Raw genomic sequence first — 27,282 nt, 5'->3', positions numbered from 1 at the left:
TGGCAAGGTGATGTCTCTACTTTTTAAGATGCTGTCTAGGTTTGTCATTGCTTTTCTCCCAAGAAGCAGGCGTCTTTTAATTTCATGGTTGCTGTCACCATCTACAGTGATCATGGAGCCCAAGAAAGTAAAATCTCTCACTGCCTCCATTTATTCCCCTTCTATTTGCCAGAAGGTGATGGGACCAGTGGCCATGATCTTCATTTTTTTGATGTTGAGCTTCAGACCATATTTTGCGCTCTCCTCTTTCACCCTCAATAAAAGGTTCTTTAATTCCTCCTCACTTTCTGCCATCAAGGTTGTGTCATCTGCATATCTGAGGTTGTTGATATTTCTTCTGGCAATCTTAATTCCGGCTTCGGATTCATCCAGCCCAGCCTTTCGCATGATGAATTCTGCATATAAGTTAAATAAGCAAGGAGACAATATACAGCCTTGTCCTACTCCTTTCCCAATTTTGAACCAATCAGTTGTTCCATATCCAGTTCTAACTGTAGCTTCTTGTCCCACATAGAGATTTCTCAGGAGACAGATGAGGTGATCAGGCACTCCCATTTCTTTAAGAACTTGCCATAGTTTGCTGTGGTCGACACAGTCAAAGGCTTTTGCATAGTCAATGAAACAGAAGTAGATGTCTTTCTGGAACTCTCTAGCTTTCTCCATAATCCAGCGCAAAGTATAGCTTAGGGCCCCCCCCTAAAAAAATTCACTATTAATATGCTTCTTCTTAACTGTTCAACAATTAATTTGATAAAATACATATTTTGTTATGTGCAAATGGCTTTAGATACCTATTAGGTCCATAAATTACCACATTGCATATATTCAACACAAAAAACAGCGACAATTTGTTGCTGACAAAGGACATCTGGACATATAAAGGGCCCCATTACCTTCAGTAGCTTGGGGCCTCATCAAACCTAAATCCGGCCCTGTCTGAAAGTATGCAGAAGAGGCATTGCTTCCTTGCAACCTGACCACTGCGCTTAACTCCCGTCTAGATTTGCAGAACTCATAAGACTTATTGCCCATACATATGTGTGCTAGAATTTGCATTCTTCCTCTGCGGCGTTCCAAGATGAGATGCTTCATGTCAGAGTGCAAGGGTTGGGTCAAGATAATATGTTGCGTGAGGCAACAGGCAAGAGTGGTACCAAGACACACCCAGTCAGTGGACCCACCCACTGCTGTATTTGGCCTTGAAGGCAAAAAGGCTACCAGCCCTGCCAAAAGTGTTTAGCAACACAGAACAGATTAAAAAGCCAGGATCTGACAAGGGAGTTGCAAAGATAAGAGTGTCCTACATGGAACAACTCTCTGCCTTAATGGTGGTAGTAGTAGTAGTAGCAGTAATTTGTTGTTGGTGGTGGTGCTGGTGCTGTTGCTGTTATTTTACCCCACCCATTTGACTGGGTTTCCACTCTGGGAGGCTTCCAACTAGTGGCGTAGCGTGGGGGGTGCAGGGGGGCCGGCCGCACCGGGCGCAACATCTGGGGGGGGGGGCGCTCGCCGCCTCCGGAGTTGCCGAAGAGCCTCGGGCGCAGGCTGTAGCAGAGCCCCATGTCTCGCGGAACCGACGAGCTGTGCGCGCGTCCGGGCTGAAGGCATCCGGCAGCCAGCAGCTCTCAGCGCTCGCCGCGGAGGGCGCGCCAGGCAGCCCCTCCTCACAGCCCCGCCGCCGCTGCTGCAGCTGCTGGGCCATGTTGCATTTTCCTCGCCTCTCTGCCCTCCTCCTCCTCTGGGCAAGCGGCGTCGTTTGGGCGGCAGCGCCAGCGGCAACTCGCCTCAGATCACCTGACACGGACCCGCCGCTGCCGCCGTGGCTACCTTACCGTAAATTACCCCAGCCTAGGCAGCAGCAAGAAGAAGCTGGCAGCAGCGGCAGGTTAGGGGTTAGGGGCGCAAATTACTTGCCTTGCCCCGGGTGCTGACAACCCACGCTACGCCGCTGCTTCCAACTTATATAAAAGCATAATAAGACAAACATTAAAAACTTCCCTATACAGTGGTACCTCAGGTTACATACGCTTCAGGTTACACACTCCGCTAACCCAGAAATAGTGCTTCAGGTTAAGAACTTTGCTTCAGGATAAGAACAGAAATCGGGCTCCGGCAGCGCAGTGGCAGCAGGAGGCCCCATTAGCTAAAGTGGTGCTTCAGGTTAAGAACAGTTTCAGGTTAAGTACGGACCTCCGGAACGAATTAAGTACTTAACCCGAGGTACCACTGTACAGGGCTGCCTTCAGATGTCTTCTAAAGGTCATATACTTGTTGATTACCTTGACATCTGATGGGAGGGCATTCTACAGGGTGGGCGCCACTACCGAAAAGGCCCTCTGCCTGGTTCCCTGTAGCTTCACTTCTCGCAGGGAGTGAACCGCCAAAAGGCCCTCAGAGCTGGACCTCAGTGTCCAGGCTGAACGATTGGGGTGGAGATGCTCCTTCAGGTATACTGGGCCGAGGCCGTTTAGGGCTTTAAAGGTCAGCGCCAACACTCTGAATTATGCTCAGAAACATACTGGGAACCAATGTAGGTCTCCGGCATTTGCCACTGAAGGATTTCAGGAAGCAGGCCTGTGGAAGTGCTTTTCTTGAGAGCTCTCTGAGCACCTCTCCAAAGTTTTGGGAAGAGGTCTTACAATGGGAGACTTACAAAAGACATTCCAGAGTTGCATCCTATTTCCCTTAGCTTGCAGTTCTTATTTGTTAAGCAGAAGGGCATCAGGACAACAACACAGAGGAGGAGGAGGAGGTAGCACCTATGGTATTTATTTGAGTCAATCTCTTCGGCTCAGGAAGGTAACAAATATAAAATGCAAACAATTTTTTCAAATAAATAAATAAATACAAATACGGTTTGCCCCGGCTTATCTTGAGCCATCAAAAGTCAGCTGTTGGATTGAAGTGTTTTATTACTGATACAGTGATATTTTCATATGTGTGTGTGTGCACACACACACAAACAAACAAATACAAAAGAATAATATGGAAAAATTCCTTCCCCCAAGTGTCTTACATTGTAAAATTAGACAAGAGATCAAAGGAATGATAATGGAAGAATACAGTAAACAAAAGTATACTCCAACTCAAGATCTGAGCACACACGGATGATTTCCCAGTATTTCGAGCGTTTAAACAGGTTTCGCTGCCATGTGGATCTTCTGATGCCTGGTAAGGTGCGAGATCCATCGGAAACTTTTCCCACACTGCAAGCACGAGTAGTGTTTCTCTCCTGTGTGAACTCTCTGGTGTGTGAGGAGACTTGCGTTCACGTGAAAACCTTCCCCACAGTCAGGACATTTATAAGGCTTCTCGGAGGTGTGTACTTTTTGGTGCTTGATGAGGACGGAGCTGTAGCTGAAGCTCCTCCCGCACTCGAGGCACTTGTAGGGTTTCTCGCCCGTGTGTATTCTCTGGTGAATGAGGAGGTTTGAGCTCCGGTTGAAGCACTTCCCACAGTCGGAGCACTGGTAAGGTTTTTCTCCCGCGTGCTCGATCTGGTGCCTGATGAGATCGGAGCTGTACCGGAAGTTTTTCCCACACTCGAGGCATTTATAGAGTTTCTCCCCTGTGTGGGTTCTCTGGTGGGTAATGACATGTGAGGAGTGGTTGAAGCTTTTCCCACAAGTCATACAGGTGTACGGCCTTTCGCCTGTGTGGATTCTCTGATGAGCAATGAGGTGCGAACTCTTACTGAAGCTCTTCCCGCACTCTGCACACTTGTAGGGCTTCTCACCTGTGTGGATTCTCTGATGCGCATTGAGGGCCGAGGTCCTGTTGAAGACTTTCCCGCACTCAGGGCAAGGGTGCTGCTTCTTTGACATCCGATTTCTTTGTTGAACAGGCAGCTTCCTTGCTTCCTTGGGGTCTCCTTGGGAAGGGACACACTTCTGCCTTTCCGATTCAGAGCCCTTGTTCGTTTGTGTTTCTGACCCCTGATGATTTTCAGAATCATCATCTACTTGGGAGCAACTCCACGGGGATATTTCTGCTGCTGCCTTATGCAGTTTCACCTGTTCAGGACTTGCCTTCCGAAAAGTCTCCTCCATTTTCTATTCAGTGGCTGAAAGAAAAGAGAATCCAGACTTGTTTTTAAACTAGAACTGCATCTATCAACCAGAGCTACTAGAATATATAATTCTAACACATCCTTAGAATTAAAGAACAGGGCTACCTCTGAGCACATTCTGAGCCTAGGAATGAATTCTCAGTAGCAAAGCTGAATTTTGCCCACAGACTCTTCATACAGAAGTTCTCTCCTGCTTTGCTTTCTTAATTTCAGCAGCCTAATTTTAGTGGGGAGAATTATTTTGTTGCTACTGTTGCTGAACAGTGGGGGGTCAGAAACCCAGCTAACCCAGAAATATTACCTTGGTTAAGAACTTTGCCTCAGGATGAGAACAGAAATCGTGCAGTGGCGGTGCAGCGGCAGTAGGAGGCCCCATTAGCTAAAGTGGTGCTTCAGGTTAAGAACAGTTTCAGGTTAAGAACAGACCTCCAGAACGAATTAAGTACTTAACCCAAGGCACCACCTCCATTGCTCTGCCTGGACCCTGAGGTCCAGCCCCGAGGGCCTTCTGGTGGTTCCCTCGCTGCGAGAAACCAGGTTACAGGGAACCAGGCAGAGGGCCTTCTCAGTAGTGGCACCCGCCCCGTGGAACGCCCTCCCACCAGATGTCAAAGAGAAAAATAACTAACTACCAACTTTTAGAAGACATCTAAAGGCAGCCTTGTTTAGGGAAGCTTTTAATGTTTAATAGGTTATTTTAGTGTTTTGTTGGAAGCCTCCCAGAGTGGCTGGGGGGACCCAGCCAGATGGGCGGGGTATAAATAATAAGGTAAAGGTAAAGGGACCCCTGACCATTAGGTCCAGTCATGGCCAACTCTGGGGTTGCAGGGCTCATCTTGCTTTATTGGACGAGGGAGCCGGCGTACAGCTTCCAGGTCATGTGGCCAGCATGACTAAGCCGCTTCTGGCGAACCAGAGCAGTGCACGGAAAAACACAGTTTACCTTCCCGCCGGAGCGGTACCTATTTATCTGCTTGCACATGATTATTATTATTATTACCCTGTACTAACCAGATGCCTGTGCAAAGCCCTTAAGTAGGATCAGACTGCACCCTTGCTCTCCCCACGTGTGATTCCCCAATGTTCGATAGCAGAGCATACTGCCTCCAACACTGGATGTGCAACATGGCCCTCTTGGCTAGTAGTAGCCACGGAGAACCTTTCTCCTCCTGGATCGCATCCCTTGCTGCAACGCCAAAGCTTGAAATGTGACCTGGATCGGCGTCAAATCGTGTCGTGCAACCTCCCCTTCTCCCCCTGCAGAAGGAGCTATTACTTCTCATTAGTAGAGAGTTCACACCCCACCCCTCTAGTGTGGAAATAATCACAAAAGAAAACCACCTCCCTTGCTCTTCTGCGCCCCTCTCCTCCGCGCGCCAAATTCCATCCTTCGCCCGTTCCTTGCAAGCGCAAGCGTGCGCGCATCCCCAGCGCCACCCGCAACTTTCATCCCCGATCGCGCTGCCCCCCCCCCCCCCGCGCTTCCTCCTGGCATCTGTCTCACTCACCCGGGATTGTTCCCGCCAGAGCCTCCTCGCCCCCGCCCTCCTCCCGCCTATCCCGCTCGACAAAGGCTGGGGCGCGTCAGTTCCCACTCCGGTCGGGCTCCGAGAGGAGGGAGGGAGGAGGAAGCGGGCGGCTGCCTCTCTGCCTCCCGCCTGCAGGCTCCCTCGGAGGAGAAAGCGGCCCTGCAGACGGCGCCGGCGTGGCCCACCCGGAGCCAGGATGTTCCTGAGCAGAGGAGGAAGAGAAGAGAAGCTTCCTCTCGGCTGGGCGAGCTGAAAGCGAGAGGCCTCTGGTGGCCGCGGCAACTTTCGGCACTGGGGTTTCTCTTCACCAGCCCCCCCCTCCGCCCCCGTCCCCATGGGTGTAGCCAAGAGGGGCAAGGAAGGGCAGGTGTCCCCCTAAATAAAGTAAATCGATGCAAAATAACTAACTGAGGTTCTCCCGCCCCCCCCCACTAACATAAAGCCTGACTACCAGGGGGTACCAACTTGAATAAAATATGGGGGGGGGGGTTTGCAGGTAAGCCGCGCCCCACATAATCAATCACATGGTGTGGTGCATGCACACCGTTTCAATGACAATGCCATTCTCAAATATTTATTGGGGTGGGTCAAAGCTGCCACGCCCCAAGGAGTTAGCTCCTGTGCTGGCTACACCCATTCCTGTTCCCAGGATTTGGGGTGGACAGAGCTCCAGGAAAATGAAATAATAATAATAATAAAGATGCGAGTCTTGATGCACATGAAAGGGTGACTTTGCTTTTCTGGTCCACAAACCGGATTCGTGGGATGGGAAAGTCTCCATTCTACCTACTGGAACTAAGGAGGAGGATATAGTAAGTCGTAAGCTGGTAGCAAGTAAGAAAGCAGGAGGATGGCTAAGGGCACATTGAGGTTATGATACGATAATCTTTATTGTCATTGTCCCAAACAGAACAACGAAATTGAAAAATCTACATTCAACTACATTCAACAAGCCTGCTATCCCAACTATCCCAGCCTGGTTAGCCCCTAAAAACTCTGATACCTCATTTACCCTAAAGGCCCAGCTGCCATTGTTTCCACTTACCTCTGCCAAACGCTTTGCGTATGTTCTCTACCACACTCTGCCAGGCTCCCAGGCCAGGGGTTTTCTGGTGGTGGCTCCACAAATGTAGAAAACATCAAGCAGGTCTAACGCCAAGCTGTTTTCAAGCTGGCTTTGGCTTTTCTTTTCCTTTTCTTTTTGCAGTCATTTTCCAGGTTTTTGTTAGGAAAACATCCTTCATGAAACAGATCAAAGTTCCTTTGAGCTTTAAATGGAGTTCCAGAATTTTCTTTAGTGTGTGGGAGTGGCAGTCGTGGCTTAATTGGTGTCACCTGGAGGTGCAAATAAAGGAAGTTGCAGGTTGCAACTTCATCAAGAAGAAAGCACACACACACATGCTGAGTTTATACCACGCTGGAGAGGTGTAGAAAGAATGTAGCTAGTTTGTATATATTTGCAATAGAAATGTTTGTGCAACCAGTCAAGCAATAAAGAAACTCTTGACTGAGGAATTTGACTATAGCTGCTGTTCTTGTCACCTGCCTCCAGGGAAATAGGTAAAGGTAAAGGGACCCCTGACCATTAGGTCCAGTCATGGCTGACTCTGGGGTTGTGGCGCTCATCTCGCTTTACTGGCCTTTACAGCTTCCGGGTCATGTGGCCAGCATGACTAAGCCGCTTCTGGTGAACCAGAGCAGTGCACGGAAACGCCGTTTACCTTCCCGCTGGAGTGGTACCTATTTATCTACTTGCACTTTGACGTGCTTTCGAACTGCTAGGTTGGCAGGAGCAGGGACCGAGCAACAGGAGCTCACCCCGTCACAGGGATTCGAACCGCTGACCTTCTGATCAGCAAGTCCTAGGCTCTGTGGTTTAACCCACAGCGCCACCCACGTCCCTCCAGGGAAATACTCTGCTATAAACGTGAGAGAAGTGGTTTTACCAAGATGCTGCCACAGAAGCAGATAGCGCAAGCTGAAGTGTGTGAGCGGGAACCTCCAATAATTCTAGGGTGCTGTACAGAAGGAGGAAACCCAGTTGTGTGAACCAAAGCTTGCTTTCAGGAAGCCATGACTGAGCCATGGCCTAGGCTAAATGCTGTGGGAGCTAAAAAGATACAGGCCAAACTTTCCCGAGCACATTCTTCCTGCCACAGAACTTTGAAAGAAACATGGAGACAGGTCCTCTATTTTTCCTGACGGTGGGGCAACTGGATGGGGTGAAAGCTCTAACAGTGGCACCAAAGAGACCCTTGGAAGATTCTGCCCTGCCTGATTCCACCTCCTGCATTCCAAATAAACAGGAGAAAATTTGTCCTTCTGTCCCATTCAGGCCAGAATTCTGGAACATCACGTAATTTTTTGCTCAGTAGGAAATGTAATATTAAACCAAAGGGCTTATGGTATCTGAGTGTTGCTTTATGGCCTAGTCCAGTGTTTCCCAACCTTGGGCCTCCAGCTGTTTTTGAACTACAATTCCCATCATCCTTGACCACTGGTCTTGCTAGCTAGGGATGATGGGAGTTGTAGGCCAAAAACATCTGGAGGCCCAAGGTTGGGAAACACTGGCCTAGTCAGCACCATGTCAGGGAAAGACGAGGTGTTTATTGTCTTGCCAAAGGCCCCTGGCTCTTCCTTTGAGAGAAGCGATTTGAATCCTAAGAATCTATTTTATTCTTGGACTGTTGTTCTGTTGGGTCAGAGTGGGTAGCATGCTGTTGTTGTTACCTTGGCGAGTTTGGAGGAGGAGCAAGTCTACTACTTCTTTTGAATATTTGCTTTTTATTCCTGACCCAGTTCTCCTTAAATTCATAGAAATGCCATTTTTTCATGTACTACATATAAGCCAGTACCGGACCTTAATGTTAGCCACTGGTATATTTGACGTAACGTGTTCCCTGTTCAGTTAAGAGTCAGTTATGCTTTCATCTGATTAAACTGGAATTCTGTAGCTGGCTGATGGAAAAGCACCACAAATACTATAAACCAGGGAATCTTTGCAATCATCAAATGATTTTAATTGCTAAGTTTTAAGAGTCCAGTAAGTCTCCGGGATAAAAAAGAAGAGCAAGAGAAAAAAGCAGCTAAACAAACAAACAAACAAACAAACAAAAGGTCACATTTCATCACTTTACTCTCCCTTTTTTGTTTGTCCTCAGTGTCTGGTCACAAAATAAAAAAACAACACAGGATATGACCAGATGGAAGCTCAATGATAGAGAACTCCATCTTCCAGCAAGCCGACACATGCCTTTTTACCTTCTGCAAAAACAGCATCCTATGCAGAACTTGGATTTATGAGACCCTCTACACTTTTATTCACATTGTTTCTTGCCCCCAGAGTTGCATAACATAGCAAAGAGACCCTGTACTCACTTTTTTCTCTGGCCAGCCTTGAGGCACAAAATGCTACCTTGGCTGCAAAATCCAGAAGGTTCTTTGCAGCCCCAGAATCTGTATTTTTTATGGGAGGGGTAAGGAAGCATAAATTCTTTTAGTCCCTGCACACACTGACTGCATCCCCAGAGATGCTCCTCTGGGCTTTCTCCATTTCACTCCTGCCCCCCGCCCTTTGATGTGTTGCGGCTGTGCTGGACACACAGGGTTGTGTCTGCTTATGCAGCACTAAGTCAAAAGTCTCTTGGCAGTATAGCAGTTCCACTGGTGAAATGTTTTGCGCCTACAGAATACACAAGAAGGTAGTTGGTGATTTTGTTCTGCAACCGATAGCAAAACCAGATTGTGCAGAGAGCTTCCACTAGCAAAACTGTAGCATCAGATTCCTCTTTTGCACAACATTAAGCGTGCCCTTGCACTAGTGAACAGGTTAACGCTGGGTACAACTCGCAGCCACAGGTTTTGACAAATAAGTAGCCCACTCACATGCAACTTAGCAGCCTGGTCTTCCTCTCAGTCTCAAGGAACACATCTATGCTGCATGCCATAGGGCTGAAAAAGATGCTGGTTGCATGAGCTTGGCCACTGCAACGTTGGTGGACCTCAGTCTGGTTGGCTATTTTTATAAGCAATGATGTCAGGAGTCCAGGTTCCCAGCTTGATAACACAATAAGCGTAGGTAATTAAAAAGGAGGATTTATTGCAAAAACAAACAGCTCCGGACGGCTCCGACAAAGCTTCCGGCATCATTACTCAAGATGACCCTTCTGAAGACTCCTTCCGGCGTCAACAGAATATATTGAACTTACGACCTTTCCGTCTCTTGTTTTGCTTCCTGTCTAGCAGCCTTCCCATTTGCTGACTCCTCGGACTTAGTGAATCAGCCTCACCCTCTTCTTGTTCTGAGAGGCTGTCTCTGAATCCATTCGCTCCTATTTGTGCATCCTGCGAGCTTTGGCTGTGTTCTAGCCTGCTCTCAGCTCCTGCCTTATCACCCTGCCCGTCAATGTGTGGAAGAGCCAAAGTCTGCAGCTGCCGGCTCTCCCTGCCTGACTAACACTTAAGCCTTTCTGTTCCTGGCTGCTTTCTGCAGTTGGCTGCAAACTTTCTCTTGGCGCTGGCTCATTCCTGACAAATGATGTCACAGAACCATAAGAATGTGAGAAGAGCTGACTGGATCAGGCCAGTGGCCCATCTAGGCCAGCATCCTGTTCTCACAGTGGCCAAACAGATGTGGGAAACTGGCAAACAGGATCCGAGCGCAACAGCCACTCTCCCCTCCTCGAGTTTCCAGCAACCGCTCTTCAGAAGCAGAGGCAGAGAACAGCCATCAGAGTCAGTAGCCATTGTTTGCCTTGTCGTCCCTGAATTTGTCCAGTCCTCTTTTAAGGCCATCCAAGATGGCGGCCATAACTGTAGAAGCAAATTCCATTGTTTTACTAGGTGCTGCTGTGTGAATAAGTACTGAATCTTCCAACATTCAAGGTACACTGGATGTGCACTAGTTCTAGTGCTATGAGAGAGAACGGGAGAAAAACTTGTATCGACTCACTTTCTCCTTCCCATGCATACTTTTATAGACATCCGTCTTCTTGTCTCTTACTCCTATTTCCCATAAACTAAAAAGTCCCAAATGCTGCAATCATAGCATTGGAACGGACCTCAAAAGACTCTGTATTTGACCCTGCCATGCCAATAAAGGAAATCCACCTGCTATAGCAGGCGTGGGAAACTTTGGCCTTCCAGATGCTGATGAACTACAACTCCCATCTGCCCCAACAAGCACAGCCAACAGCCAGGGATGATGGGAGTTGTAGTTCAGCAGCATCCAGAGGACCAAAAGTTCCCACACACACAAACACCTATGCTGCATCATCCATGATAGGGAACCAACCAGCCTCTGCTTATAAACCTCTGAATGAACGAGTGTCTATAATATTGCCACATAGTCTAGGAAAAAAGTAGGAACCTAAGTCCTTCAACCAGAGGGATCCTGTGTGAAGCCAGGGGTTTCCTCAAAAGCAAACTCCTTCTAGCATACTGTACAACCACACTTGTGGTTTCCCTCTTATAAAAGGGCCCCTGACAGTTAAGTCCAGTCGCGGATGACTCTGGGGTTGCGGCGTTCATCTCGCTTTACAGGCTGAGGGAGCTGGCGTTTTTCCGCAGACAGTTTTTCCAGGTCATGTGGCCACCATGACTAAGCGCTTCTGGAGCACCGGAGCACCGAAACCAGAGCGGGGCACGGAAACGCCGTTTACCTTCCCGCCGGAGCGGTACCTATTTATCTACTTGTACTTCTTTGCTTTCGAACTGCTAGGTTGGCAGGAGCAGGGACCGAGCAACGGGAGCTCACCCCGTCGTGGGGATTTGAACCGCCGACCTTCTGATCGGCAAGCCCAAGAGGCTCAGTGGTTTAGACCACAGCGCCATGGACTATTAATATTATTTATTACCATTCTTGCCCAAAAAGTCTCAAAGCAACTTGACAGTGTAACTTTATAACAGTAGGATTTGGCAAAACAGTATTTCCCTACTCTGGGCATTCGTAAGCTTTCTCCTACTGTATGTGAAGCTTTTCTTATCAAAAGGGTTCCTGCTCCGCCATGGCTTCTCTGACATAAATCAAGGCTTGCACACTGGAAGAGGGAGAAGGAACAGCAAAGAAGGTCTGACAGAACAGGTTCTTTTCCATAGCATACTTTCCGGAAGGGCAGTGAAATGGTCTGATTTTGCCATTCTAGGGATTCTTTGCAGCTTAGCCTTTAAACTTGCATTAAAAAAATGTTCCTAGAATTTGTGCTTTGGCTGGACTCCTCTAGAACGTACAATCTTTGACACACAACGGTGCACGAATATCGCTTTAAACCTTTCCAGCAATTTGTGGTTTCTTGGCTGCGTGGCTTCTAAACCGGAACGTGGTTTCGATCAAATCTCTGGCAGGCAATGGACTCCTCTTTCTGCAAGATGTCTTGCTCTGTGGAAAAGCTCCGTGGCTTACATGGTCTCTCGCCCCCACCCCATTTTGCAGGTCTTGGAACGTGATTTCTTAAATCTCTTCAACAGCATCCAAGTTTTTATGTGAAAGCACTGGACATTCACTCCAAAGAAAGTTCTCTGCCTTCCTTACACTTGCCACATTGTCACCTGTAAGGCCAAAACGAGAACAACCACAAATGACTCAAGCCTTTGGGGGCTGAGAAAGGACAGCATGGTAGCCGAGTAAAAAAACCATTTGCTTTTTATAAAATGATACCATTCAGGTTCAAATTCAAAATACAATAGGTATCATTTCCCATAAGGCATATGAATGAACTCTATCATTCCAGAATATTAAAGGTAAAGGTAAAGGGACCCCTGACCATTAGGTCCAGTCGTGGACGACTCTGGGGCGGCGGCGCTCATCTCGCTTTATTGGCCGAGGGAGCAGAGCACGGAAACGCCGTTTAGCTTCCCACCGGAGTGGTACCTATTTATCTACTTGCACTTTGACGTGCTTTCAAACTGCTAGGTTGGCAGGAGCAGGGACAGAGCAACGGGAGCTCACCCTGTCACGGGGATTCGAACCACCGACCTTCTGATCGGCAAGCCTTAGGCTCTGTGTTTAACCACAGAATATTATCACCCCGTAATATATTATAATAATAAACCCCCCACTCTTTCCTTAATCCACAAAGGTTAGGAATGTGCTTCAAATATTTTTATTTTTTTAGAGCGGGATTCAACTAATGAGTCCTGCTAGTGAAAGCCCACAGAAGGGTTTCTGCCAGCGCAACTGGGCTTTCTCTGCCTCCCCTCAGACACCCCCAAATTGGCTCTGGGGGGAGTGTTAAAAAACCCCAAGAATGTGCAGAAGAACAGATGAGATCATTTCATCTATCAAGCTGAACCCATTAGTTATCTATTGCATTTATTTGTCCCTCACTTCAGTTATAAAAGGATACAGACGACAACATTTAAAAGAACATCAGAAATATAAAATAACATTACTAAAAGTGCTCATCCTGAAACAACATAAAAATGGGTGGGTGCTGCTCCACTCTACTAAAAGATGAGTATCAACAAATCACATGACACTCAGTGGCAGACGCATCTCTCTGGCAAGAGCATTCCACAGGTGGGGAGCCACCACTGAAAAGGCCTGTTCTCGTGATGCCACAATCTGCCCCTCCCTCAAAGGGTGCACTCGTAGAAGGGGTCTCAGGTGATGAACACAAGGCTTATGCAGGGAGACTCAGTCCCAGAGGGACTGGGCGTCCAGAACCGTACATACCCGGAAACTGGGATCCCCCTCAAGCAATTAAACCGAAACTAACATACATATTGCCATAGCTTCAATACAAATACCTTTTAGTGATACTGAAAGAAGTGTGAGATAGCATTGGCATATCAAATAAAGTCGTACCTTGGATCCCAAACACCTTGGTACATGGATGTTTTGGCTCCCGAATGCCGCAAACCCAGAAGTGTTTCGGTTTGTGAATGTTTTTTGGAAGCCGAACGTCCGACGCGGCTTCTGATTGGCTGCAGAGGCTTCCTGCAGCCAATCGGAAGCCGCACACCGGTTTCCGAACGCTTTGGAAGTCGAATGTTTAGTCAGAATCTCCCTCCTTGCAACTTGAAGCCATTGGTTCGAGTCCTAGCCTCCAGAGCAGGAGAAAACAAGCATACTCCCTCCTCCATGTGACAGCCCTTAAGATATTTGAAGATATTTGAAGATGGCTGTCATATCTCATCTCAGTCTCCTCTTTCCCAGGCTAAACATTCCCAGCTCCTTTAAGAGCGCCCCATAAGGCTTAGTTTCCAGACCTTTGATCATCTTGGTCACCCTCCTCGGCTCACGTTCCAGCTTTTCAACATCCTTCTTAAATTGTGGTGCCCAGAAGTGGACACCAAGTGTGGTCTGACTAAAGCAGAATAGAGCGGTACTATGACTTCCCTTGATCTGGAGACTATACAGATCAGCCTATATAATAATAATAACTTATTATTTGTACCCCGCCCATCTGGCTGTGTTTCCCCAGCCACTCTGGGCGGCTTCCAACAAAGATTAAAAATACATTAAAATGTCACACATTAAAAACTTCCCTGAACAGGGCTGCCTTCAGATGTCTTCTAAATGTCAGGTAGTTGTTTATCTCTTTGACATCGGGTGGGAGGGCGTTCCAAAATAGCATTATCTTTTCTTGCTGCTGCATCACACTGTTGACTCATGTTAAGCTTGTGGTCCAACCAAGACTCCTAAATCCATCTCACATGTACTAATAGCAAGCCAGGTGTCCCTTATATTATATTTGTGCAGCCGGTTCTTCCTGTCTAAGTACAGAACCTTGCATTTGTCCCTACTGAAATTCATCATCATCATTTTATTATTTATATGCCTCCCATCTGACTGGGTTGCCTCAGCCACCCTTGCTAGGCCCTTAGGGTTTCCCCCACCCCATATCTGGCGTCGTGACCTGGCAGCCTTGCTTCCTGGGGGCTCCTCAGCTGATGGAGAAGAATAGGGGGCACTGGAAAGGTACTCTAAAACCGCACCAACCTCAACAGCTTTGAGAATCCAAGAAGAACTCTGATGCAAATGGGTTGAAATATTTTCCTACAGCTCAAGCATTGATAGACAAGGTTCTCTCTCTCAGTGTGTGTGTGTGTGTGTGTGTTTGGATTTGGATTTGATATCCCGCTTTAACCCTACCCTAAGGAGTCTCCAAGCGGTTCACATTCTCCTTTCCCTTCCTCCCCCACAACAAACATTCTGTGAGGTGAGTGGGGCTGAGAGACTTCAGAGAAGTGTGACTGGCCCAAGGTCACCCAGCAGCTGTATGTGGAGGAGCAGAGAAGCGAACGCGGTTCACCAGATTACGAGTCTACCGCTCTTAACCACTGCACCACACTGGCTCTCAGTGTGTGTGTGTGTGTGTGTGTGTGTGTGTGTGTGTGTACACCCTGCTTGCATTCAAAAGAAAATACTGGACCAAGGAGGCAAGTGATGTGGAATTCTTAAGAACTCTGGCAGGAAACCCACTCAGGCCCTATCTCTGGTTCCGCCCCCTTTGCCCCATTGCTTTCAATCCCACCTTCGCTACCTTAAGGGCTAGAAACTTACTTTTTGTTTAAAAGGAAAGCCAAGGCTCTCGGGGGGCTCCGTCCCATCCCCAATGCTCATCTCTGCGCCCACATGGTACGAGGGGAGGATGGCAAAATACAGCCGACCCGGATCGCAGGAGGAGCTCTCCCTGGGATGAAGCCTCTGGTGCCTAATAAAGGTCAACTGGTGGTGAAAGCTTTTGCCGCAGTCGAGACACTTGTAAGGTTTGTCCGCCGAGTGAGTTTTCTGGTGCTTGCTCAGGTCTGAGCGGTCCCGGAAGCTCTTGTGGCAGGTGCTACATTCGAAGGGTTTCTCTCCCGTGTGGATCCGCTCGTGAGTGACCAGGTGGGACTCGTACCGGAACCTCTTCCCGCACATGAAGCAGAGGTGCCTCCTCTCTGAGCGGAGGAACCGCTCACACACAGGAGAGGCGGCACTCCCGTCCTCCGCAGATTCCCTTCCCCTCGCCGCCGGCCGTTTCCACTGCCCCCTGGAGAAGCCGGGCCTCGTCTTAGAGGCCTCTTTCCTTCGGGGATCCAGTAACTGCAGCCTTCCCAGTAACGTCCGAGAAAGTCTCTCATGGGATGAGGGGTCCTCTTCCTCACACTCCATGGGCACAGCATCATCACAGGCTGGAACAGAAGTCACAGGGTCACAAAAGAGGGCGTGTGAATGACAGCCACGATTATTCTGCCCTTGACTTTATACCCAGGCCCTTCCTCCCCAAGGAACCCAGAATGGCAAACAGATAGGCAAATTTAGAAACAAAAGCAAGGACATTCTAAAGCAGATTCGCGCATTCCAAAAGCAATTACCATTGGGAACACCTTAAAAGCAGGTAAAGGTAAAGGGACCCCTGACCGTTAGGTCCAGTCATGACCGACTCTGGGGTTGCGGCGCTCATCTCGCTATATTGGCCGAGGGAGCCAGCATACAGCTTCTGGGTCATGTGGCAAGCATGACTAAACTGCTTCTGGTGAACCAGAACAGTGCACAGAAACGCCGTCTACCTTCCCGCCAGAGCGGTACCTATTTATCTACTTGCACTTTGACGTGCTTTCGAACTGCTAGGTTGGCAGGAGCAGGGACCGAGCAATGGGAGCTCACCCTAGTCACGGGGATTCAAACTGCCGACCTTCTGATCGGCGAGTCCTAGACTCTGTGGTTTAACCCACAGCACCACCCGTGTCCCTAAAAGCAGTTTAAAGCGTGCAAAAAAGCAATTACATTTAAAAACATGCCTGCTGCTCTGTATTTCCCTTGCAGAGCTGCAACTCCTAGAGTGGCTTAACAGTCCATCTGTCCCTCTTCCCAGGGAACTCTGGGAATTGTAATACCTGCGAGGGGAATAGGGTGTCTCTGGCAACTCTCAGCACTAGGGCTGGGAGATATATTGTTCAAGAACGGATTGAAGTCCATATCGTGATTTTGGTTTCATCGTTTTATGGCAAATTATATTGTGTGCTAGAGCTGAGCGATGTCTGTCTTTCAATATTGTGTTATATCGCCAGCTAAACATCGTGATATGCCAATATATGGGACCTATAGAAAAATGGCAACTTAAGCTGACAGAATATGTGCAGTTTGCAGACTTAACATACAGAATAAGAGAACCAGAACAACATACGTTTAGAGAAGATTGGAAAATGTTTATCGAATATATGTGGGGAAGTTGTGTACACTTGAAAATGTTGGCAGCATTAAGATAAATTCATTTTGATGGATGTAATAATGGAATACGTACTGAATGGTTTAGTTTATGTAAAAGATGCAGGGATTTATGATATGCAAAATGAACCATGGAAAGGGAAGGAGGGAAGTCACTGATATTTTAAGGATGTTTAAATGAGTATTCTAAATTGTAAAAATTTAATAAAAATTATATATATTAAAAAATATACCAATACAGTGGTACCTCAGGTTAAGTACTTAATTCGTTCTGGAGGTCCGTTCTTAACCTGAAACTGTTCTTAATCTGAGGCACCACTTTAACTAATGGGACCTCCTGCTGCTGCGCTGCTGGAACCCGATTTCTGTTCTTATCCTGAAGCAAAGTTCTTAACCTGAAACACTATTTCTGGGTTAGCGGAGTCTGTAACCTGAAGCGTATGTAACCCGAGGTACCACTGTATATCATGTTGTCTGAAATAATGTAACTATGTAGAGGTGCACTGGATAATGACCTGGAAACTGTTGCTACTTAAGGGTCTAAAAGATACATTTTTACTTACCTTTATTATATTGTCACAACCGTTGCAATTTTATAGTACAGAGCAACAGGGGCAGAAGAAATCATGAGAGAAGCAATGACTGGCTTCACGTTTCTTCCCCCATTGCGATTTCTTTACATAGCCCCTGCACCCATTGTGATTCGCGCTATATCGCCATGTTGGATATTATGAAACTGTTACCACGATATGGACTCCAAACCGATTTTTGACAATATATAGACACCTTGCTCAGCCCTCATATGTGTGCTTTGCAAAAAAAAACCCGTGAAGCCAACCAACACTCCATCCTTATTTCAGACATTGTGATATTACAGGTATATGGTGATGTTTAGCTGGTGATATATACTGCAATGTTAGAAACTAGGTCTTGCCCAGCCCTACTCAGCACCCTTAACAAGCTATAGTTCCCTGGAGTCTCTGGAGGAAGCGGGGTCTGTTTAAAGTGGTACGGCACTCTGGTCCTAAACCTCGGCTGCCTGGTGAGACATCTTCGGGAGAAGAAAAGGCTAAGGAGTGAACCCTAGGGAGTGGAGTCCCTATGATGGTTGGATAGCGCCTTGTACGCCTCCTTCCAGCAACTCCTGCAGCCAAGCTGGTGCCAAACGCATTTCTTTGCTTTCCTGCAAACTACCTCAGCGAGGCTGAGAGGGGGTCTTATCTGGGCAGCCCAGGACCTCTATACACACTGCCCAGGTTTGTGCCCTGGAGAGGTCACATAATAATAATAATAATAAAATAATAATAATAATAATAATAATAATAATAATAATAATAATAATAATAATAATAATTTGTTTATACCCCGCCCATCTGGCTGGGTTTCCAACAAAACACTAAAATACAATAACCTATTAAACATTAAAAGCTTCCCTAAACAGGGCTGCCTTCAGAAGTCTTCTAAAAGTTTGATAGTTATTTTTCTCTTTGACATCTGGTGGGAGGGCGTTCCACAGGGCGGGTGCCACTACCAAGAAGGCCCTCTGCCTGGTTCCCTGTAACTTGGCTTCTCCCAGCGAGGGAACCACCAGAAGGCCCTCATAGCTGGACCTCAGTGTTTGGGTAGAATGATGGAGGGGGAGACATTCCTTCAGGTATACTGGACCGAGGCTGTTTAGTGCTGTTAACACAGGGATTTGACTTCATCCCCCCCCCCCCGGAGCCACACTCCATTGTCTCTCGAGACAGACGGATGTCATCAGAACAACCTGGCCACTATAAGGAAATCCTGCCCTTGGTATGTTCATTTCCCACCTTTCCATTTTGACTCTCTGGCCCCGTATCTGCACAAATTTATAATCCCAAAGTACAGATGTGCTTTTACACTTGCAAGACTGGATGTTTTGCCATCTGCGGTACTTGAGAGTTGATTCCAAAAGATCCCACCTGAGAAACGTCTTTTCCCCTGTGGAGACGGTAGCACCGAAACAGCGGCACACGTCCTCCTGTCTTGCCCTCTCTACAAAGACCTGAGGAACGAGATCCTCACCCCACTCGTACTAACCATCCCAGGGCGCTCGACCACTGCCACAATGTCCTTTCTTCTATCAGATCAAAATGAGCCGAAAGCAGCAAAGGTTGCTAGGTTCATAGCAGGGGCAATCAGAATAAGGGCCACTAACTGACTGCTGATTCAGGACTTTAATTTGTGCTCTTATATCCAATTTCTCTTTCTGCATTTACAGTGGTACCTTGGGTTAAGTACTTAATTCGTTCCGGAGGTCTGTTCTTAACCTGAAACTGTTCTTAACCTGAAGCACCACTTTAGCAAATGGGCCCTCCAGCTGCCGCCGTGCCGCCGTCGCACGATTTCTGTTCTCATCCTGAAGCAAAGTTCTTAACCCGAGGTACTATTTCTGGGTTAGCGGAGTCTGTAACCTGAAGCGTCTGTAACCTGAAGCGTATGTAACCCGAGGTACCACTGTACTGTAATGTTTTATTGTTGCTATGGCCATTGGCTAATGCGAATAAAGTTTTACCAGAAGAATGCCAACAAAATTGCTCTAAATGTGTAGTGCAGACAGGGCCTAAGAGTCATGGGGGAAAGACAGGGAGCTATGTAAAGCAGAGAATCTCCTTCAGAAGCCCCCCCATTCCTCATCAGATCTTCAGCTAGCAGGGTCCCTCACCTCTACAGATGCTTCCTGGACTCTCCCTCTGTTCCTCATCCTGATGGTCCGAGGGCAAAGGCGCCACGCCCGGCTCCAGGCCGCAGAGAGTACCGGGATTAGGAATCTGAAATCCTGGCACAAAGCGGGGAAAGATAACAAGATTAAATGAGCAATTTTTATGGAGTGGCCAGATTTCTGCTAGGCTAGATTTTCCTTTATGCTGCTCCCAGACAGGTGACTCCTAGCACCACACAACCATTGCTCCCCCGCTGAAAGCCACAAAATTAAGCGGCAAAGTAAGTTCACCCTGCTATGTTATGCTCACATCAGTGGACATGACACAGCTGCTGCAGCAGCTAGAAAAGGTAAACTTACTCAGTGCACCTGCGTGGCCTTTTTGAAACGCTAAAACCAAATGCAATCCTAAACAACCACCACCACCAAATATTTATTTTGCACCAAGTGCTGATTCATTTAAGTATGCCTCCCCATTCAATATCTGGTTCAGGGGTACAGAAACCTTTTTATTAAGAAAATACATGTTGTTAAATGGCCATTGACTCAAAAGGGTGTTTAAAAATAATACAAAATTACTAATATTGTGTGATATTGCATTTGTGGCTCAGGGCCCTCGGATTTACGGGACCACCTCTCCTGGTATGCCCCACAGAGGACCTTAAGGTCCATGAATAATCCTAGTTTAGAGGTCCTGGGCCCTAAGGAAGTCAGATTATCCTCCACCAGGGCCAGGGCCTCTCAGTGATGGCTCCAACCTGGTGGAATGCTCTGTCCCATGAGACCAGGGCCCTGCAGGATTTAACTTCCCTCTGCAGGGCCTGTAGTACAGAGCTATTCCGCCTGGCTTTCGATTTGAACTTAGCGTGGTATTCTATTTCCCTTCCTTCCCTCCCCCTCCGCTTTTATGAAGATTACCCACTCTGAGACCCCACAGCTAATTCTCCCCTGGTCTCCTCGCTGGCCCAAATAGGACTAATTTAGCCAGCTAGCCCTGGTGATCATCTAATGTTTATTGGATGGATTTCCCCCCTAAATTGATTTTTGAATTCTGACTTTATTATTCACGTTTCATACTGTATTTTATGCTGTTTTTTGTTGCATCAATTAAGTGTTTTAAATTTGTTGTTATTTGCCCTGAGCCTGGTTTTCTGAACTGGGAAGGGCGGGGTATAAATAAAAAAATACTATTATTTATTATTATAGCAGGAATTTAGGAAGCTGCCTTGTATTGAATCAGACCATTGGCCCATATAGTTTAGTACTACCTGCACTGACTAGCAGCTGCTCCCCAGTCTGACCTGGAGTGGCCAGGGATTGAGCCTGGGGACTTCTGCATGCTCTACTGCTGAGATACAGATCTTCATTATTTTATTATATATTATGTAATAAAACTATTATGGTCAACAACATTTACATCTTTTAATCCAGCAGTTCTCAAACTTTTCCACCCACAGACCGCTCAAAAATGGCTGGTGGTCTTGGTAGACCACTTAGTGATTTTTCTTCCCATCACAGCCATTGTTATATTTGATTTTCCATCGGCGTTTCCTTTCTTTTTTTGCTTCATTTATTTTTTACATACTGTATTTTACTGTACAGTCGTACCTCGGATCCCAAACGCCTTGCGAGTCGAACGTTTTGGCTCCCAAACGCTGCAAACCCAGAAGTGAGTGTTCCGGTTTGCGAACGTTCTTTGGAACCCGAATGTCTGACGCAGCTTCCGATTGGCTTCAGCAGCTTCCTGCAGCCAATCGGAAGCCGCGCCTTGGTTTCCGAATATTCCGGAAGTCGAACGGATTGACATTTGCATCCCACAAAACTCAGACTATAACACAAGGGAAGCACAAGGCAAAAAGAAACAATGAAGAGGCAATGAAAAGCCATAGAGCTTGCACGTCCCGTCCCCACAAGCAGTGGGGGTGGCAGAAGCAAGATGTTGGAGGTGAGAAAGGCACAGGAAGGGTGAAGAGGCAACACATATACAGTGGTACCTCGGTTTACGAACTTAATCCGTTCCGGAAGTCCGTTCTTAAACTGAAACCGTTCTTAAACCAAGGTGCGCTTTCCCTAATGAGGCCTCCCGCCGCCGGTGCCCTCCCACCATTTGGCTTCCGTTCTTAGACCGAGGTAAAGTTCACAAACCGGGACACTACTTCCGGTTTTGCGGAGTTCGTAAACCAAATCGTTCGCGAACAGGACTGTTCTTAAACCGAGGTACCACTGTACTGAGACTCCCAGTTTATGCACCCTATGCCCATAAGGATCAGAGGCGGCAATGCGCTAAGCATATCCCACAGCGTGTGCACTTAGCGCTCCCTTGGAGCAAAGCGGTGCGACCCAGAAACAAACACAGATGAAAACAGAATTTCCTCACTGGCGTGAAGGTTCCTGTGTCCAATAAGCTGAAAGCTGTGGCAAAACCCTTCTCCGCAGTCGGGACACATATAGTTTTCTTCCGTTGCGCGGCCCGGTACGTGCACGACAAGATGGGAGCTCTCTTGGGTGTTTTCCTCACAGTCGGGGCATTTATGGGATCTGCCCACCGCAGGGGACGTCTGGCTGGCAACGGAGACTGAAGTGCAGCGGATGATTTTCCCGCATTCCAGGCAACTCCGGCAGGCCTTCGCTTTCTCTTCCTCGTGGCCCCTCACGTGCTTCACGAGACCCGTCCGGTAGCGAAAGCTTTTCCCACACTGGTTGCAGTGAAAGGGCGTTTCTCCTGTGTGGATTCTCCGGTGCGTATTAACATCCGTGCTCTGCCGGAAGCTCTTCCCACACTCCGGGCATTTGTAAGGCTTCTCGCCCGTGTGGAGCCTTTTATGTCGGACAAGGTGAGAGTTCCGTTTAAAATGCCTCCCGCAGTCCGGGCACGGGTACTCCTTCCTTATACCCGATGTTCTTGGCTGTGGCGGTGCTTCCATGAAAAACCTTCTGCCCCAGAAGGAAGAGTCCTATTTTTATTTCCTAGAAACCGTCTCCAGCTTTTCCTAAAAAATTGGGAAGTGGGGATAACACCGGATTTAGGTTTGATGAGGCCCTAAGCTACTGGAGGTAATGGGGCCCATTATATATCCAGCTGTCCTTTGTCAACAACAAACTGTCGCTGTTTTTTTGTGTTGAATATATGCAATGTGGTAATTTATGGACCTAATAGGTATCTAAAGCCATTTGCACATAACAAAAAATGTATTTGATCAAAGTAATTGTTGAACTGAGATACAATTATGAAGAAGTATATTAATAGTGAAATTTTTTTGAGGGGGGAGGGCCAAGAGAGTGGGGCCCTAAGCTATAGCTTGTCTAGCTTATACATAAATCCGGCACTGCTCTGGCTGCGAAACAGTCAAAAATTACCACAGGAATTCTGAGGAAAACCTCACGATATGAAACGTCGAAACCTCCAAACTCGAGTGGAAAGCCACCTGAGGTGAGGTGGAAAGTAGGCGGTCCATTTTGAGATAACAGGTCTCTTCATCGGTGGGATGAAATTCTGATGGACGGGTCAAGTTTACAGGCTGCAATAGATGCATTTGCTGACACAAAGGATGACTTGGTTCACAGATCTGTGGAGTTGTAAGGGACCCCAAGGGTCAAGCATGCACTGAAGTGGCGTCCGGCCCACAAAAACTGCTACCACAATGAGTTTGCTTTCCTTTAAGGTTCCACAGGAGGACGTTCTGTCATTGCTTTGGTCCAAGAAGAAAGCCACACGCTTTTTTCAATACTCACAAAAGTGTTTTCATGGGTTTTCATGGCTAGGAAAAGTAAAACAAAACAAAACAAAAAAGAGAGATATGGTCATTCTTGTATCTGAGTTTTTATATCTACCAAATTTTATACATTTTTGTTTGTTGGTTTGTTTCTGGAAGACACTCTTTCCAAATTACTTCCACAGGGCTGGTATTCTGGCCTATCAATTTCCCTGACATTTCTCTTAATCTGCACTGTTAACATCCCCCTTTGCAACAGGAGTGGGGGGGGGGGGGAAATTGGGCAGTTTCAACTCAGATGGGCGGGCTACAAATATAATAATAATAATAATAATAATAATAATAGTAATAATAGTAATAATAATAAAGCTGATTGTAACAATAATATTAAGCTGGTTGCAATTGTTGTTGTTGTTGTTACAATCAGCTTAGTGTTTTAAAAGAATCTCTAAGCAGCGTACAATATAAAGTAAAGGTAAAGGCACCCCTGACCCTTAGGTCCAGTCATGGCTGACTCTGGGGTTGCGGCACTCATCTCGCTTTATTGGCCGAGGGAGCCGGTGCATAGCTTTCGAGTCATGTGGCCAGTATGACTAAGCTGCTTCTGACAAACCAGAGCAGCGCACGGAAACACCGTTTACCTTCCCACCGGAGCTTCCCACCTTCCCACTTATTTATCTACTTGCACTTTGACATGCTTTTGAACTGCTAGGTTGGCAGGAGCAGGGACCGAGCAACGGGAGCTCACCCCGTCGCAGCGATTCGAACCACTGACCTTCTGATCAGCAAGTCCTAGGCTCTGTGGTTTAACCCACAGTGCCATCCGCATCCCATAGCGTACAATATAAAAGCTATCAATAGACAGACATGTCCTTGTTGCTGGGGATTTTTGCGCAGCCCCTCACACTGAACTGGAGAAGGGCCATATCCCAGCCCACCTGGAGAAGGGCCATATCCCAGCCCACCATATCCCAGCCCACACTGAACTGGAGAAGGGCCATATCCAGCCCACCTGGATTCAATCCAGGTAGGGCTCAGAACAGCCACTGCCTGAAACCCCCGGTGAACAGCTCTCACACATCTGATTTGAACCAACCCACAGTTGGGGACTGCAGGCTTGCTGTCTGGAGCGGATCATCCTATAGCAGGCACCCCCAAACTTGGCCCTCCAGCTGTTTTGAGACTACAACTCCCATCATCCCTCGCTAACAGGACCGGTGGCCAGGGATGATGGGAATTATAGTCTCAAAACATCTGGAGGGCCGAGTTTGGGGATGCCTGTCCTATAGCTTCCTTCATGAGGTCCTCCAGAGAAGTCAGAAGATCCTCCACAGACCTGCACGTGGGCCCGTCAGTGGTGGGCAACCTGCGGCTGCCCAGATATCCCTGGACTCCCATGTCCTCTCAGCCCCAGGCAGCACAGCCAGCCAGTGGTCAGAGACGATGGGAGCAGGATCTGGAAGGTCACAGGATCCTCACTCGCGATCCAAGTGCAGAGTCTCTCGGGGACAACAGGAGGGTAAAATAAGTACATAAAGAGAAGTTCCACAGACATTGCTCGTCACTTATACTCACTGCTGCAGCAGCTGCAATTTAGCAGACACCCCATGGCCTCAAGAACCCCAGGACACATGGGCGTAGCCAGGATTTTTGTGGGGGGGGAGGGGAGGGGCAGGCCTTTTGTCTGGGGCAGCAGAACCGACGTGATTGGCCAGTTAGTTAAGTATTTCTATTGTTTTCTTGATGGGGGGCAGGCAAGCCCAGGACACTATTCATCACTCCAAAAGACAGTGCTCGTGCTGGCTCACATTTCCCCCCTGAGTGTAGCTTCTTGGTTGGGGGGGGGGGAGTGCCGTCCCCAGAGACAGGCACCTCATCTGGAGGGGAGGAGAAACCACTAGGCACCACCACCACCTCCTCCTCCCAGGGCAGCAGCAATAACCGCCCGTACAGGCCTCTCAGGCCCCACCCAGGACCCCCAGCCGACGGTGGTGCTGGTGCGTAAAAGGGGACTTTGCGCTTCGGATCAAGTTTGCCACCAGGAACCAACCCCCCCCCCCTTTCCCCTGCTCACCCGATCAGGCGCTCGGAGGGGTGGGCTTCGAATCTTCCGCCACCCCCGGGATCGATCCAAGCCGGAGAGCGTGCGGATGCGTGGGTGGGGGAGCCGCAGTCGCCACTCGGGTCGGGCTCTCCGCGGCCCGCGCGCGCACACAGAGCCACACAGGAAGCGAGGCTCAAGGTCTATCGCCAGCGCTCGACCACGTGGGGGAGGCGAGGGGAGGGCCGAGCCGGGGCGGGGCGGGCATTGTCTGGGGCGGGACGAGGCGCCGCCCCTTCCAGGCTAGGCGAGGACGGAGCGGAGCGCCGGGAAGAGGGGTGGCTCCTTCGCCTTCGCCTCCGCCGCGTCCCGAGACGGCCTCCCCTAGTGGCTGCAGAGGGCGAGCGAGCCCAGGAGCCCAGGAAAACTGCAGCTGGTGCTGCTGCCGCTCGGGCTGCTTTCTCCACCCCTGGGTGGCAGGGCACCCATCAGGGAATGAGGCGGGTGCAAGGATGCGCGGACGGAACCGGCGTGGGAAAGTCGCCCGGGAGCGCCCGCTTTGCATGCAGAAATGCGATCCCGGCGCGGGGAGGGCGAGACCGTGTCCTGGAGTTCCGCCGTCGCTCCGTGGGTTCTTCCTTGCGGAATCGGAATCTCCCCTGCGGGAGGAGGGAAAGCGAGCTACTTTCGCTTTCCGCGCGTGCCCCTGCTTCCAGCGTGCACGTGAGAAGGGGCCAGAAGCGAGCCCTGCAATCTCCAGCCTGGGTGTTGCTGCTGTTTGGGTTCCTCGCCTCGTCGCCCTGCAGAGCCAGCCCAGGTATGTGAACTTCCTTTTTTAAATGAAATTTGGGAGATAGTTGTCTGGAGATAAGGAGTGCTTGGCATAGTATGCCAGCCTTGAAGTAGTGTTTCTGTGCTGTCACCTGTGGATTAAACCGAAACAAATGGTTTTTTTTAAAAAAAATCGCATTGCACTCGTTAATAGTATTTGTGGAATGCTCTACCCAGAGAGGCTCTAAGCGAAAACTTCCCTCTTCAACTTTTTTATGTGCGTTTGTAGAAGGTTTAGGTTATTGTTTTGTTTTGTTCTTGCTTCTGTTCAGTGCCGGATTTAAGTATAAGCTAAACAAGCTATAGCTTAGGGTGGGGCCCCCCAAAAAAATTAAAGGGGAAAAAACCTGGATGTACGTTTCCAAAATATAAGATAAAAACAAATAAAATAAATCCTACATACAGCAACACTGTTTTGTGTTGTGTAGGCTCCTATGATGTAAGTGATGGGCCCCACCTGCTAGCCTGCTCCCTAAAATATCACTGGTTTGCTCATTTCTATATATAGGGAGCCTACATTCTGCATAGACTGGTTGCATGGCAAAGGACAGCTGGACATATAAAGGGCACCATTACCTTCAATAGCTTAGGGCCTCATCAAACCTAAATCTGGCCCTGCTTTTGTTATGTATTTTGTGATTTTATTTGTGCTTTCATGTTGCAAACTGCCCTGAGATCTACAGGTGAAGGGCGGTATACAAACTTGATAAATAATAAAATAATAAATAATTGGCTTGCCGATGCCAGAATGCCAAGGTAAAATGAAATCCGTTTTGTGAATTACGGTTTATAAAGTGCTGAATTATCGTTGTCTGTGCTTGCCAGCATTTCATTCACCTCACTTTTTGTTTGGGGAGCAGTGCTTGCTCCATGGAGCTGTTTAGTTTGGAAGGAGAAGCACTGGAGGTTTAGGGGGTCTTGATGTTTGCCTTCTTTGGAGATTCACAAGTGGACCCTTGTTGTTGTTTAGTCGTTTAGTCATGTCCGACTCTTCGTGACCCCCTGGACCAGAGCCCGCTAGGCACTCCTGTCTTCCACTGCCTCCCGCAGTTTGGTCAAACTCATGTTTGTAGCTTCGAGAACACTGTCCAACCATCTCGACCTCTGTCGTCCCCTTCTCCTTGTGCCCTCCATCTTTCCCAGTATCAGGGTCTTTTCCAGGGAGTCTTCTCTTCTCATGAGGTGGCCAAAGTACTGGAGCCACAGCTTCACGATCTGTCCTAGTGAATGCAATAAGAGACTTCGGATGCAGATTCTC

General features: G+C 48.2%; 3 protein-coding genes and 2 long non-coding RNA genes across 5 annotated transcripts in view; 3 read left to right on the top strand and 2 right to left on the bottom strand.

Moving 5' to 3' along the window:
- Positions 1-2,657: 2,657 nt before the first annotated feature.
- LOC309337142 (uncharacterized protein) lies at positions 2,658-5,882 on the bottom strand. Its single transcript, XM_081853856.1, has 2 exons — positions 5,578-5,882; positions 2,658-4,063 (listed from the first exon to the last, which is right to left on the bottom strand). The coding sequence occupies exon 2, from the start codon at positions 4,047-4,049 to the stop codon at positions 3,132-3,134; it is 918 nt and encodes a 305-aa protein (XP_081709982.1). The 5' UTR covers positions 4,050-4,063; positions 5,578-5,882; the 3' UTR covers positions 2,658-3,131.
- Positions 5,883-7,252: 1,370 nt separating this feature from the next.
- On the top strand, positions 7,253-11,073 carry LOC309337398. The gene is made up of 2 exons (XR_014154256.1): positions 7,253-8,034; positions 8,179-11,073. It is a non-coding gene; the product is annotated as an uncharacterized lncRNA (long non-coding RNA).
- LOC309336998 (uncharacterized protein) lies at positions 8,597-25,354 on the bottom strand. Its single transcript, XM_081853596.1, has 5 exons — positions 25,227-25,354; positions 21,817-23,197; positions 19,443-19,556; positions 15,104-15,717; positions 8,597-12,144 (listed from the first exon to the last, which is right to left on the bottom strand). The coding sequence occupies exons 2-5, from the start codon at positions 22,361-22,363 to the stop codon at positions 12,124-12,126; spliced, it is 1,296 nt and encodes a 431-aa protein (XP_081709722.1). The 5' UTR covers positions 22,364-23,197; positions 25,227-25,354; the 3' UTR covers positions 8,597-12,123.
- The window catches only part of LOC309337470, a 119,810-nt gene continuing 105,586 nt past the window's right edge, over positions 13,059-27,282 (top strand). The window contains exon 1 of the long non-coding RNA XR_014154333.1: positions 13,059-14,649. This is a non-coding gene — a long non-coding RNA (uncharacterized lncRNA). The remainder of the gene's footprint in view (positions 14,650-27,282) is intronic.
- The window catches only part of LOC309336991 (antigen-presenting glycoprotein CD1d-like), a 21,680-nt gene continuing 19,630 nt past the window's right edge, over positions 25,233-27,282 (top strand). Inside the window, exon 1 of the mRNA XM_081853585.1 lies at positions 25,233-26,010. Coding sequence (XP_081709711.1) covers positions 25,689-26,010 — 322 coding nt within the window. The 5' untranslated portion in view covers positions 25,233-25,688. The remainder of the gene's footprint in view (positions 26,011-27,282) is intronic.

Source organism: Podarcis erhardii (assembly GCF_964252035.2).
Source record: "Podarcis erhardii genome assembly, chromosome: 2".
In the NCBI taxonomy this organism is placed as follows: Eukaryota; Metazoa; Chordata; class Lepidosauria; order Squamata; family Lacertidae; genus Podarcis; species Podarcis erhardii.
This window is presented reverse-complemented; position numbering and strand designations above follow the sequence as displayed.